The sequence below is a fragment of the Parasteatoda tepidariorum genome, chromosome 7, assembly GCF_043381705.1.
Source record: "Parasteatoda tepidariorum isolate YZ-2023 chromosome 7, CAS_Ptep_4.0, whole genome shotgun sequence".
In the NCBI taxonomy this organism is placed as follows: domain Eukaryota; kingdom Metazoa; phylum Arthropoda; class Arachnida; order Araneae; family Theridiidae; genus Parasteatoda; species Parasteatoda tepidariorum.
In genome coordinates, this window is record NC_092210.1 from 66677743 (window position 1) to 66689162 (window position 11420).

Consider the following 11420-nt stretch of genomic DNA (forward strand, 5'->3'; position numbering starts at 1 on the left):
TACTTCAAAAAGAAAGGCAGGCGAAAAACTGGATAAAGTCAAGGAAAATGAGAGCTAAAATGAAAAGTATAAATAATTAATAGTTAAAATTCTCCTAGTTTCATTACACAGTTTTTAATGTAGTTATTCTAAATATTTCTAACATTATTATGAACCTAAATTATTATTCTGTTTCAGTAATTAGCGAAGGTTGGTGTTTCCTAATGATTAAGTACAAGCAAATTGTCATAAACAGCATATTTTAAAATCAGGATTCTAAATTTAACCCAACTTTACAAACTATAGTTATCGAACAAAGTGTCGATATATGCTTTAATTTTTTTACCAATAAAAATTAAAACTGAAAATTTTAGAATAAAGTATTTATAGCGTTATTTACGACAAATAGTAAAATATTTTTATTACTTTAAAATGGTATTTAATTTAATATTATGGCCAAGAAAAAAATTTTAAACTATGTTTTTGAACGGAAATAATGTGCTAATTGTATAAAGTTTGAAAGCTAATATCAAGAAAAAGTCGAACTTATTTTTACAGAGACAATGATGCGAAGTTTTCATATATCTTTGCTTGCGATCTACGAGATCTGTGTGCGGCGTGACGTCATGAGGAGGGAAATCGTAGCTTCAGCTCTATGAACTAGCCCTTCTTTTTTCTCTTTAACCCTGGATCTACACAATGGGGAAAAAGTTTAGTGATTGAAAGGGTATCTCAAATAAAAACGAGTTGTAAATCCCGCGATGAGCAGGGGCAGACCAATGCATGAACTGCAAGTAAAAAATTGAGGCAGATATTGTATCAAAATGATTTGGAGCGCTACGAACAAACATAATTTTCTTACAAATTGGATAGTCTTGCAATGTTTGTTTTCGTATACGAAGCATATGTCGGTGAGGAGAAAATAAATTTACCACTGATTTAAAAGTTTTCTGATGGAAAGGAAACCCTGGAACCACGTTTGTTTCGATTATGTCGATCTGCAGGGTTAGACAAGCGTTTCAATATCACCAACGGATATTTGTGAAATTTGGAATTATCAATGACAGACCATTCAGGAGATTTAGGTAAGTGCAAGATCTGTCGCAATTGCACTCATTCCTCATCTGTACTTGAATCAATTTCAAAAGAGGCTTTCATAGATCCATTTTAGTAGTTTTTATTGACGATGTTAAAAGTGTATGTTAATTTGAGGTATTGTATTTTATTTTACCATTCATCGAACTTTTTCATACGCACCATTTGTACATAACAGTTCCATTACTATGACGTTATGTATTCTTCATATTTTATTTCTCTGTTTAGAAAGTACTTTGATACGCTTATTACCGTCAGCCTATGAAGGCGGAGTCTATCAACCTAATAATATATCTTCTGCAAACCCTTTGGAAATTAGCGAAAGTTTCATGCAAGAAAAACTGTCATGCGATGGACATACAACGGTATCTTCAGAAACAGGAAGGAATGTGTTTATGGTTTTCTTTGGTGAGGAATGTTTATTTCATTTAGTGTAATTTTTAAATATTCATATTGGATTTTTGCTTTCTTTATAGATACGTTTTTTCCTTCCACTAGGCCTGTTTGTAACAGAAGAACTCGTAAATACGAGAAGACCGTCTTGTCCCCCTTCTTATTTCAACGTAGATATACCGTCGGAGCATGATTTTAAAGTTACTGGATTGAATCAAATGCCTTTTATTCGTTCCAGATACGACAAAAAGAGTGGGAAATCTCCAAATAATCGACTAAAACAAGTAAGATCTGGAGAAATTTGATATTTGTGCCGTTATTTTTGAAAATGGAATACATCCATTTTTTATTTTTACATTCTTAAGGGTTAGTGATTGAATGAATTTAAAAAGATAAATATTGCTAAAGATTAATTAATTTGGGTGAACATTTTAACATCGAACTGCAACAATAATTATTAAAATCGTAAAAAAAAGAATTCAATAAACTACTTACATCACAGTAAAAATAAAATTCTTTTAAGATGTTTCGGGATGTTTGAAATAGTTTAACTCCAAAAATAACGGCTCATATACTAATACCTAACGTTTTAATGTCATTATGGTAAAGTATTAAGTTCTAATTTGATTTTAGTAGCATATTATAATGTTGAAAAAGGTAAGCAAATCAATCATGGGCGTACTCAAATGTAAATCAATCTCAACAATGTCGAGTTTGATTTTAATGGGAGGACCCAAAAGATCAATAATCGCTTCTGGGTTTGATTAATAAAGTAAAACATATGTAAGAAAAGGCAACTCTTCTCTGCCTCCCAGACATAAAATGTCCAAATTGATAAATATTTTAGTAAAAATTTTGCTAACATGTATCTATGCCTGAAATATCTTTGTACCATATGTCAATGCAAAAATATAATTTTATTCATGTTTATAAAAAATTTAGATTATGATAAATATAGGAAATTCTCATGAGGTATAATGTAAGATGATATCTACAATCATTGCAGAGGTATGGTTAAATGTTGGGTATGCGCAGATAGTCGATAATTTCATCAAAATTTTGTACAATGTTTAATATTTAATTAGTTTACTTGGGCAAAATTACATCTAAATGAATGTGATGATGAAAAGAAATATTTATCTTTTAACTTGTGTCTGCTTAAGTGAAAGTTCTGTTTAAGTGAAAAAGTAGACAATATCTGTTTATGTACAAATACAAAAATTGTGCGAGTCGCCACTAAATAGAGTTTTTGAATTGATTAAAATAAATTCCGAAAGGACGTTTATTAATGTAATAGGTATATTTTTGTTATCGTAATTAACTTGTTTAGAATTTGTGATATCATATTTGCTAGAGAGAAAGATAATTGAAAAACATTTTTCATGTATATCTAATATCTAGTGTATCAAAAGTCAAATTTTTAAAAAAGATAAATTTTTAATGGATTGGAACATTACAAAATCAAAGCGAAACATTGACAGTGAACTTAATAGAATTCCTGTAATCTATCTTTTAGTGTTTTTTTTAAATTTTTTTTATCTAAATATGTCTTATAATTGCACAGCTTGGGATTATATAATGTTTTATATTATGGATTACCAAATTTGCAATGATCTTCTGAAACTGTTTAAGATATGGAGGTTACAGATAATATGAATGGGTTTTGATACTTCGAAATGATTGAAATACAGGGATCACAATTTCTGCTAAAGTGAAAAACAAAATTCGTATTGTTCCTACCAATTAAAGTCTCATCAGTGTTTAAAGTAAATAATGAAATATAGGTCTTACTGGGATTTTGCTAGAAATAAAAGTAAAGGAGGAGGGGGGGGGGAATATTTAAGATTTTTTTCTCCTAAATATTTTTTTATTTCAATATTCGTTTCCACCTTTCTACACCCGAGCTGTTTAAATATGGCTTTCAAAAACATTTTGAAAAATAATTAATAGAAATTTAAATTAAAAGAAGCGTCAACTTTTTTTTTTAACTGAGTACATCATTTAATGACATTATTTCGAAACATTTTCTTGCCTTTAATAGTTGAAGTCGAAATGTTTTCTTGAATTTAGAGAAGCATTTATGTTTTTGCAGTTAAATGGAGCTACTGCTTGGATAGATGGAAGTGCTATTTATGGAACAACAAAATCCGAAGCTGATGCTTTAAGATCTTTTCAAAATGGATGTTTGAAAACTATGGACAAGGAAGGATTATATCCGGTTTTAAATGAAGAATTTTTGTCTTATTTGTCACCTTCTCGAAATATTTCTGACAGTAAAATTAAAAAAGAAAAATTTCGTGAGTATCTGAACTCTTTCCTTTATTTTTAATCCGACAAATCAACAAATTAAGTTTTCAGAAAAACTAAGGTAATCATTATTATCAAATCTTCTCTTTCAATATCCTTTTTTATTTCTCATTGATTCTGATTAAAAGACAATTAATTCTTAATTTAGCCTGAGTTTCATTATTATTATTATTTTAATAACGGCAGGCATAGAAGATGCCGGAAGTGTACCCGATGAGCACCTGTGAACCAAAGTTACGGAAGCGAGAAACATTACTCACGCCACACTGCTGCGGATACTTTTTTCATAGAGTGGGCCACATCACAACACACAAAGAAACATCCATGCCTTGAGCTGGATTTGAACCCGCAGCCATTGGCTTCGCAGTCAGGCACGCTAATCACTCGGCCACCTGGCCCTGAATTTGATTATGGATGAACTAAAAACTGTTCAAAGTTTTTTTTTTATGAATAAATAATGTAGAGCACCAACAATCTTCACATTATATTATCTTGTTTTTAGATCGATCATTGAAACCATTTTGTAGTAAAGATTATCTTTAGTCCTAAATCATTTTATTCCTTAAAATACCTCTTCCTTTACGAACTTTAAAAAATGTAGAGAAGGGGGAACGTATTTTATCATATTTGTTTAATTTCCCTCTAAATAAACTGACGGTGGATATTTACAGTACTCGGCAGTACCTTTAAAAATGCAATGCCCTTATCAGAATAGGAAATATGTAGCGGACCTTACTGTACAATTTTCACGGATTTTTTTTCTTGTATAATCATAAGAATGCAATTCTGATATCAGAATTTTTCGAAATATACTGCCTTTCAATTACGAATTGAGCTTTCAGAGAGATTGTTGTCAGTGAAGACGGTGGCTCATAATATGATTGTTCCAGGTCGTAGTTCAACATTAAAAAAAATATCTGTTTTTAAATTTTAGGAAACTATCCTGTGTAATTTACATAAAGAGAATTTTTTTTCTTTTTTTGGTTATCTAAATTAGTTTCTGTTAGTTTAAACAGCAATGAAAATAAATTTTAAAAATATAAAAGCAATCAGATTTACAGTATTTAATTAACGATCTGAAATAATTGCATAATTTTATTGCTTTCAACTTTCGAAATTTTTTTTTAAAGTTCTAAGAGTTACCACGCGCTCTTTCCCCTAATCTATTAAAAACCTTTTCAATTTTTTTGAAGTGCATAGTACTATCAAATGATGTTCTATCTTCAAAAGTTTTCAAAACCCTGAAAAAATCAAAATCAAAAATTTTACATAATATCCAAAATGTCGAAGGACGAGGTCGTCGTAGAGCTAGAGGCAGCATATCTGCTGCAAGCCTCGATTCATGTTCTCATTTTTGTCTGTTCGTTTATGTTTATATACAGGGTGTTTATAAAGTCCCGGACCCATTTTGATATTTAATAACTCATAAAATAATAAAGATAGATTAAAATTAATAACATAAATGGTCAGATAGACTCAAAAAGTTTTATGACCCTTGTCAATGAACTTCCACGTGTGCCCCCTTCGCCGCACGAAGAATATCAAGTCGATAGTCAATTTCACGCAGGTAGCGGCAAGCATGTCGGCATCCACAGAGGCTATTGGGGTTTTCTGAAGTGCATAATGTTCTCCGACGAAGCATCCTTTCATGCTTCTGGCATTGTTAATCTCCACAATGTGCGCATATGGGGATCTGAAAACCCGCGCGAATACCGTGAGACACAAAGGGATTCCCCAAAGGTTAATGTGTGGTGTGAACTAATGCACGACCGAGTCATTGGGCCTTTCTTTTTTACAGAAAAGACGGTCTCGTCAGTCCTATACTTAGACATGTTGGAAAGCTTCGTATTCCCACAACTAGAAGAGCTTCAGCCACATATCTTTTTGCAACAAGATTGTGCACCACCTCATTGGGGTATCATCGTTCGTAGTTCTTTGAATGACCATTTTCCAGGAAGACGGATTGGGCGAGGAAGTCCAATTCCTTGGCCACCCAGATCACCTGATGTAACACCGATGGACTTTTTTCTTTGGGGATTTATAAAGGACAATGTTTACAGGAGGATCGTGTCGAACATTGATGACCTAAAAGCCAGATTTACAACTGCAATAGCCTCTGTGGATGCCGACATGCTAGCCGCTACCTGGCGTGAAATTGACTATCGACTTGATATTCTCCGTGTGACGAAGGGGGCACACGTGGAATTTCATTGACAAGGGTCATGAAACTTTTTGAGTCTATCTAACCATTTATGTTATTAATTTTAATCTATCTTTATTATTTTATGAGTTATTAAGCATCAAAATTGGTTCGGGACTTTATAAACACCCTGTATTTCTCCAAATAGAGTAATTTTGATTTTTTTTTATAGGGGTTGGCAATCATTTTGCGCATGAAAGTCCCTTCGTTTTAGTCATGAATATAGTGTTTTTTCGTTTGCATAATATTTTGGCTTCTACAATGTGTGAAAAATTTCAAGATTGGAATGATGAAAGATGTTTTAATGAAGCTAGGAAAAGGGTGGTTGCGATTATGCAGGTAAAGTTATATTTTTATTTATTGACTAGGCTGAATGCCCGTTCTTCATCCAGGAGGGGGGGGGAGTACTGAACAACACTAAGAAATCTTTCGAGGCACAATAAAAAAAAATTCTTTTCACAGTTTCTGTATTAAAACTGTATAGCATTGATGACAGGTTCCAAATAAACTAATATTGTCACTTTATTGGTATCTTTGGAACCTATTGAAACAGAGTACCAAATCATTATACCAGTAGTACATAATACCGACACTAATTAAGCATCATTGGCGTCAATAATAGTACAGAGATTTTTTACGTTTCTCCTAAACGAATTAGAACAATTTCTCCATTCATTTTGCTTTTTAATGCAGCGCATTTTTTATTTTAATTGGAACCTATTGTCAAAATTAATTAAGCATGAAAGGTTTTCGTGGTTTTCCGCTTCATGTAACGCGAATGCGGGTTAGTTCCATCGCAAAATCCTCCACGAAAGCAAATTTCTCCCAATACTCGATCCAGGATTTCCCTTATCTTCCGGATCGGGTTCAAAATTACAAGGCTATGGAGTTGAACGTTAGTAGTTCGAAACCCAAAAATTGGGTCGACTATTAAACGACGGTTATAAAATAAAAAATTAGTAACTATTAAAAAAAACTTATTAAGCATCACTGGCGTCACTAATAGTAAGACGATTTTTTACGTTCCCCCTAAACTAATGAGTTCATTTTCTCTATTAACTTTAATTATAGAATGACAAATTATTACGTTTGTTCTAAACAAACTAGTACTATTTATCCACTAATTTTGGTATTCAGAACATAACTTATTTATTTTCATTTCAAAATCCACTGATTTTAAATTATTTAGTTTCATAGAGTCACCTTTTAAAAGCATAACTATAAACACGCGTTTGATATTACTTAAGGAATACAAATTTGGTGACGTAGTCTGTTTATGTCACCACGTTCACGTTAATTATTTAGTTCATCTGACACATCTAATAAGAAATAATTAGATATTAAACAACGTACAAGAACTCTTTTTTTATTAGCGAGAGCTATAAGCTAGAAAACAACAATGATCATTAAAATATTCGAAGGAAGAAAAAAACAGGATCGTCTGCAATTCAATTTTTATGAATGCCGAGTTCAAAGCCAATAAGAACATTTTATTTTTGAAACGTTTCTCAAGAATGATCTTACAGAAATTTTTGAATGATTTTTAAGATCGGATCTGAGGTTTAAATTACTCCTTTTGTCCACTGTCCAACTTTCAAGACGTTGGCACAAACGGTTTTGGAGTTCTAAGATCGACAGATACACATAACAAACGCTTCATTCTATTATTATAGATTATTTTATTGAAGCTTCGTTAGATTAAAATGTATTTTTTCCCCCAAATATTTCTGTAAGACTGCGTATGCTGATATAATACATCTCCAGACTTAAAAGCTTTCTCAAATAAATGATCGCCAATCAATTTATATTGCTTAAACACTAATAAGAATCATAATGGGATACTTACAAGTGAGTGGGTATCTCGATCCTGATTGGTTGCTGCAACGTGGCATTGGTTTACGTTAGCAACTGTTCCTTCCATTCTAAGCCCGTCAAGCATCAATTCTCTTAAGTGACACATTCTATATTCTTTCACAAAGATTTAAATTATTTAACTATATATTTCTTACTTAACACCAAGACAGACACGAAGCCATGTAGAACATAAGTAAATTATACGTTGAAGTTATCAAGTGCACAAAATCAAAATATATAACGGTTACAATAAAAGACATAAACAGATACTGAATCTAAGTTAAGTAAAAAACATAGATGAGAAAGAATTAAATTTTAGCAACTTCGATGTGAGATACGTCGTTGTAATTGATTAACTTTACGTTAATCAATATTCTAACTTGTGCGGAGAAACTTAGCTCGACTTTAACGCGCCATTTAACGTTTTTAAAAAATCAGCTGACACTGGGATCATAGGTCACATGTCTGTGTATGAGTGATCGTCTTCTTCTCGGGCTGCAAGTACCCAATCGAAATAATTTCTTTTGTACTTAAACTTACTTTAAAATTTATATTATTTCTTTTTAACTATAATAAGTTAAAAATTGATGTAAATTTAATTATTTAAATAAATAATAATGCAACTCAATACCTTTGTGCTCATATTATTTTTTGCTGTTAGCAAAAAATAATTTTTTGGAGGTTTCAGATTTTCAAGCAGGACTTTAATTTATCTACTCATTATTTATGAGTTACAAGTAAAATATTTTGTTTAATACTCATAATATACTTTAATTTTATTTTGTTTTTGGATTTTTGCAGAATATTATTGTGAATGAATGGCTTCCCGCATTCTTGGGTGAAAAACTTCCAGACTATAGACGTTTGTTTTTCATTTTTTAATATTATTCTAATATTGTATATAGAGAGTAAAGTGATTCTGAGGAAAACACATTTATTTCAGGATACGATCCTAGTATTGATCCTAGCATTTCGAATGTTTTTCAATCAGCTGCAATGAGATTTGGCCATACCATGGTTCCCCGAGGTGTTTACAGAAGGTTTTTTTTCCTTTATTCTCAATTATATTTATGTCACAAACATGAATTTTAAAATTATAGTTCGTTTTAGAAAGCTAAGACATCCACTTAATCTGAGAAGGAGAGGTCGACTTGGGCGCTTTCGGGCGATCAAATTTAAGCCTATTTTGATAAAGATGGCTTGTGATAAAGATAAGCCGATTTTGATCAAATTTAAGCCTATTTTGATAAAGATGGCTTGTGATAAAGATAAGCCTATTTTGATCAAATTTAAGCCTATTTTGAAAAACATTCCTGACGTGAGCAACATCGTGCGAAATATTTTACGAAACTAAAATGAACTTAAAAAATGTGTTTGTTACTAGAAATATATACAATGCTTTGCGTTCTTATTTAAAGTATGAAATATAAGAATCGCAGGGGAAAAAAAGGCACATTTTTTTTCGCGCTATTTCTAAAAATAATAATTAATGGATGATCGAAGAAAAAGAAAAATTTTGTTATTTAATAAATTAACTAATATTAATAATTAACTGTTATTCAATAAATCAATTAATTAACTAAAATTCAATAAATTAACAATTCACTTTTTTAAAACGCACATTAAACTGTTTTATTATGTTATTTATTAATAGTATATGATTACAAAATTACTAGTGTAGGGTTTGCCTTATAAATACTCCAGTACGCATCCATACCTTTGCCATGAAAAATACTCCAGTATAATGAATAAAAGGTGATGTCCCTTTACCTTAAAATACATTAATGTAGAAAATACCGGATGAATGCCTATGCCAAAATAAAATTCCTGTCTATAGAATAAGAAGCAATGGCCGTTTATCTTAAAACACATCGATGTAGAGAATACCGGATAATGCCTTAAACTTAAAAATAATTCTATCTATGGAATAAAGGGCAATGGCTCTTTGCCTTGCCAAGTGTGTCATGGGCAATGGCCCACGCATCCCAACCGGGTTACAGCTTTATTGTTAATGCAGATATAGCTTTATTATTCATAAAGATGTAATTAATAAACATCTTTATTATTAATAATGCATGGTGATAATTTAAAATTCATGTCTTTCTTATTCAAGAAAACAAAATAAAATATAAACCTACTTGTAGTATCAAAGAATTATTTACTGATACTAATGAATCATTATCATACTAATTTAAAGTAGGAAATAATCGTATTTCATACCCTGCATTGGCATTGTGAAAAACGCTTATTCACTTTATGATTTGTCGGTCAATTATGTCACGTGGATTATGGAAAAAAGAAATATACAATAAAAATCTTTCATTTATCGGCTAATAGATGGCGCGTTTCATACTAAGTTGTTAAGAGCGGTTTAAAAAGCCAATAGTCACTGTAGAACCATCTTTCTGTACCATGCTATTACAGAAAAACTGTAAAAGGGGATTGCAAATTGCGGAAAGTCTTTGCTGGAAGACGAAGGAAGTGGTTTTAACTTACATACAAAACTGAATTGACAACAAGCATTGCTGCAATAGGTTGAGAAATCCTTCGTGTTACTGTTAAACTCGCAGTGACGCATTTTGAATATCTTTTTAACGAAAATGCCCATTAAACATTTACTATGATTATATATTATTTACTAAGATTAGGATTATTTACTTAGATTTGGTATGTGAGGTTTTGAGTCTCTCCAGTTGATGTGTTTTTTTATTATTATACTATACTTGTCATTTTCATCTAGTGGTCGAACTTTGAACTAATTTTATTTTATATTTCTTTTACCCGTAGTCCATGAACCTCTCATACCAAATACCATAGACATTCATCAACCAGAACAGACTGTGTTGATCTAAATTAAATTACTTTAGCTATGACCTCTCTTAATACTATAATACTTAATACCTCTAAGTTGTATTATAAAAATTGTAAATCAAATTGAATTTTTACTTCAAAATTTTGTAATTTTTCTTTTATTTATTTATTTATTTCAGATCCAACACCGACAAGTGTGAAAACTCAGTTATTCGTTTGTGTGAAAGTTTCTACGATGCCAAGGTAATTAAAAACTTAACTAAAAATATATATTAAATTAATATTTGAAGAAATATCCGATTAAATATTCAAGGTAATTAACTTTTCTCTTTCATTTTAAAGTGTCTTCGCTTCTTCATAAAAATAATTTGTACATTAAAGAAGGGAAATCGTACAAAGAAAAAGATAATCAAAAATTGTTAGATTTAAAATTAGTATGAAAGTTATGGACACTATAAAAAAGAAAGTACGTGCACACATGAATATTTGAGTTAATGTTCGTCCATGTATTCAATCATGTTCGCCCATCTATTTTCCTAAACAAAATATAGTTCCCGTTTAGGTATAGAAACTCTTGATTTTGGATTGTTTAGATTTTGATACAGAAAAAGCGCTTTTTAAACTTATTTTATTGCTCCTTTTCAGGCAGGAAAGTGATACTACTATCATTTTGACGTACGGAAAAAGAATATATATACGTATATATATACAGTCAATTCGCTATAACTCGAAGTACGATAACTCGAATATTACTATAACTCGATTTTGAATTAATCGACTT

The 11420-nt window shown here is 31.0% G+C and overlaps 1 protein-coding gene across 1 annotated transcript in view; it reads left to right on the forward strand.

Moving 5' to 3' along the window:
- LOC107445505 (dual oxidase 2) overlaps nucleotides 1-11420 on the forward strand; it is a 78332-nt gene that overhangs the window by 18338 nt on the left and 48574 nt on the right. The window contains exons 2-8 of the mRNA XM_071183538.1: nucleotides 1303-1482; nucleotides 1573-1751; nucleotides 3560-3764; nucleotides 6147-6313; nucleotides 8630-8690; nucleotides 8772-8868; nucleotides 10819-10882. Coding sequence (XP_071039639.1) covers nucleotides 1404-1482; nucleotides 1573-1751; nucleotides 3560-3764; nucleotides 6147-6313; nucleotides 8630-8690; nucleotides 8772-8868; nucleotides 10819-10882 — 852 coding nt within the window. The 5' untranslated portion in view covers nucleotides 1303-1403. The remainder of the gene's footprint in view (nucleotides 1-1302; nucleotides 1483-1572; nucleotides 1752-3559; nucleotides 3765-6146; nucleotides 6314-8629; nucleotides 8691-8771; nucleotides 8869-10818; nucleotides 10883-11420) is intronic.